At 40.1% G+C, this 3,899-nt stretch overlaps 1 gene segment (V, D, J or C); it reads left to right on the top strand.

Moving 5' to 3' along the window:
• The first annotated feature begins 1,324 nt into the window (after positions 1-1,324).
• On the top strand, positions 1,325-3,163 carry LOC122704618. The segment is given in 3 exon segments: positions 1,325-1,364; positions 1,863-1,951; positions 2,059-3,163. Coding segments are annotated over 2 exon segments (450 nt in total).
• Positions 3,164-3,899: the final 736 nt, after the last annotated feature.

The following is a 3,899-nucleotide window of genomic DNA, read 5'->3' on the forward strand; positions in this document are numbered from 1 at the left end:
CTGTGATATTGAATGGTTTGCCTTGGAAACGAACAGAGATCATTTCACAGTTTTTGAGATTGCACCGAAGTACTGACCACTACCTCTGGCAATCTCCAATCTGTTCTCCATAAGCTTATTTTTTTTCTTTTTTAAGATTCCATATATAAGTAATATCATTAAATATTTGTCTGTATCTCACTTATTTCACTACTTTAATGCTTTCATGATGCATATATGTTATTGAAAATAGCTTGATGTTTTCTTCTATGAGTTTTATGTTTTCAGGTCTTATAATCAAGTCTTTAAACCATTTGAGTTGATTTTTTCATGGGGTATAATAGGGTGCTCTTTCATTCCCCTGCATGTGGCTGTGCAGTTTTCTCCTCACCATTTATTGAAAACATTGTCCTTGATCCATTGTATATTCTTTTATTGTAAATTAACTGGTCATATATATGTGAATTTTTTCTGGGCTCTCCATTCCATTGATCAGTGTGATTGTTTTTATGTCAACATCCAACAGTTTTATTGCTCTAGCTTGTAATATAGCTTGAAGTCAGGAAGTGTGATGCCTCCTACTTTGCTATTCTTTCTCAAGGTTGCTTTGGATATTCAGGATCATTTTTACTTCTATAAAAATTTTAAGATTATTTTTTCTATTTCTATGAAAAGTGCCATTGGCATTTTGATACAGATTACATTGAAACTATGGGCTTCCCAGGTGATTCAGTGGTAAAGAATCTGCCTGCCAGTTCAGGAGATGTGGGTTCAATCCCTGGGTCAGCAAGATCCCCTGGAGCAGGAAATAACAACCTGCTCCATTATTCTTGCCTGGAAAATTCCGTGGACAAAGGAGCCCGGCAGGCTACAATCTGTGAGGTTGCAAAGATTTGGACACCACTGAACATGCCCACATGCGTTGAACCTATAGATTGCTTTGGGTACTATGAATATTTTAGCAATATTAATTCTTCCAGTACATGGGAACAATATATCTTTCCATTTATTTGTGTCTCCTTCAATTTTCTTCACCAATGTCTTATAGTTTTGGACCCTGTCTTTATGTCTAAAAGATTTCACAAGCATCATGTGGACTCATGAGCATTAGTCAAAGAAAACATCTCTGCCGTCTTCCATCACCACCATGACAGAGCTGTCTGAGGCATTTAGTCTAATTCCAAAGATTCCCGTAGACTCAAATTCCAACTCTGAGATACCTTTTAAAAACTGATTTCTCAGTGAAGTAACTTGTTACTCTACTTTCATATGACATCTAATTTCTATAGGCTTCCCTGATGGCTCAGATGGTAAAACATCTGCCTGCAGTGCAGGAGACCCAGGTTCGATCCCTGGGTCAGGAAGATCATCTGGAGAAGGAAATGGTAAGCCACTCTAGCACTCTTGCCTGGAACATTCCGTGGACAGAGGAACCTGGTAGGCTACAGTCCCCGGGGTTGCAAAGAGTCAGACACAACTGAGTGACTTCACTTTCTTTTCTTTTTCTTCAATTTCTGTAGACTCTAAGACTAACACACCATCATACATTTGGGATGGTAAAAACATATTGGGAAGACAGAAGTTTTTGATATAGCTCAGAAAGTAAACGGAAGACACTGTTTAGCTCTCCGTGGGGCCTTGGAATCTTTGGTTCCACATTTGGCCTTCAGAGGGCGATGTTGCACAAACTAAAGATCTGTTCAGCTTCCTCTGTTCAGTTCTTCCTGCAGCTTGCTGAGCTCTTTGCAGAGGCAAGAGAGAAGAATCAGACATCAAACATCAGAAAGCTGCAGGCTCATCTCAGCAGCTTTTGTATTTTTATCTTAGCAGGGAACTTGTCCAGCCTTAAACTTCTTTTTCCTGCCACTTTCCTTTCTGCTCAGGGGAGATCATTCAGAGAAGACTTCACAGCGTTTCCACTGGTCAGCCATGCTACTGTTGCTCATCTCAATACTGGGGATACTTGCCCTGAGTGAGTAAAATTTCTTAGTGGTCTGTCGTTCAACAGACTCTTACAAATACAGTTCTTTTCATAGTGATGTCTGCATTGCTTTTAGTGACGTGACATTGATTTTGCAGGAGATTCCACAGGCCAGTCAGTGACCCAGCCTGATGATCCTGTTTTGGTCTCTGAAGGAACCTCATTGGAGCTGAAGTGTAACTATTCCTACAGTGCAACTCCCTATCTCTTCTGGTATGTCCAGCACCCCAGGCAAAGACCCCAGCTGCTCCTCAAGTACTTTTCCGGGAACACCGTGGTTCAAGGCATTAGAGGCTTCGTGGCTGAATTTAAGAGCAGTGAATTTTCCTTCAACCTGAGGAAATTCTCAGCCCATTGGAGTGACTCAGCTGAGTACTTCTGTGCACTGAGTGGCACAGCGCCTGGGACTGCAGGAGGAGTTGAACACAAACCACTCGCGGTGGTGGAGTTTTCAGACACTCAAGATCGCTTCTTGTTTTATTTTAAGCGATCTTTTGCTATATGATTGCAAATGAGGCAAAGAGAGCTGAGCAGACAGAGGTACTTTTATATAAGCCTACAGTTCCATGTCTGGTAAATTTTATTTCGGGAACTTTTTACTTCATTTAGAAACACGTAACAATAAACAGTTAAGATCCTAGAATGATGTTCTTATCATGTACTAATCAGATGCTTAAGGACTTGCCTTTAGGTTGACTGTTTTAGGGGACTGACTGTATGGGTTTTCATTTACCACTTTGTGTCTCGCTCAAGACAGAAAACAAAAGATGAACTGCTCATGTTCTCTCCCTGAAAATTTGCCTCCTTAACTTGGTCATTCACAGAAAATTTTCTTGATTTTTTTTCCCCGTGGGTCTCACTGTGTTGGTCACAAAGTGTTAGAATATTTTCTCTGAATATTTATTTCACTTAGGAGGAATTCCGAAGTTGGTTAACACTAAAGAGATTGATTAGAATCTTATGGGGCTTAGAAAACTGTTATAGTCATGTTAGTTCTGGCAACTATTTAAGAATAGTACCTAAGGAGAATGGAGATTTATAATTCATTTATAATTCATTCATCTAAAGAGTTTTTCTCAGTTATAAAAGTAGCTTCTCATTCTTTTGGTATTCTCTTAAATTCTAGAAATCTACACCAGAAATTTGTGAATATAACTCCTTTGTACTTTCTTCCAGCTATGGACATTTTTCCCCCTGCCTTGCTTTCACCCTGTTCTTGTATGATTTCACTGTTAGAATGTTAGAGTTGGATTCTTACATGTTAAAACTGTGGTAATTAATCAGGTAGTAAGTTTAGCAGTTCAAATTCTGTTAGAATATTGATAAGAATTTTAATGAATACTAGTATGATACTGGAAGCAGCATAAATTTGTGATGCATATAAACTTTTTGTCTAGGATGGGAAGAATTGCATAAGAAGCTTTTCTAGTCCTTGTGTTCTTAAGGACTTGGAACATAATGAGTAGAGAAAGAGGAGAAGGAGGAGGAGGGAGTTTTCTGGTTGCCTATCTGGCCTACCCTATAATGTATAAGGAACTTTTCCCAGGTGGCTCAGTGGTAAAGAATTCACCTGCCAATTCAGGAGATTCGGGTTCAGTCCCTGGGTTGGGAAAATCCTCTGGAGAAGGAAATGGCAACCCACTCCAGTATTCTTGCCTGGAAAATCCCATGGACAGAGGAGCCTGGTGGGCTACAGTCCACTGGGTCGCAAACAGCTGGATGTGACTCAATGATTAAAGAGCAGCAGCAGCAGAATGTATAAGGAGATACGTGCACAGGACCTCTCAAAACGCAAAGGGAATGAGTAGAGTGTGACCATGGTTTATCTTAGTGAAATGGTGAGTCTGAAAATAACAATAATTTTAGTACCTACTGATATGTGAAAGGTCGGGGCATGCCCCCGGGAAAGTGCTGCAAGGCAAATTCCGGAGGCTGGCTA

The sequence above is a fragment of the Cervus elaphus genome, chromosome 12 (genome assembly GCF_910594005.1).
Source record: "Cervus elaphus chromosome 12, mCerEla1.1, whole genome shotgun sequence".
Lineage (NCBI taxonomy): Eukaryota > Metazoa > Chordata > Mammalia > Artiodactyla > Cervidae > Cervus > Cervus elaphus.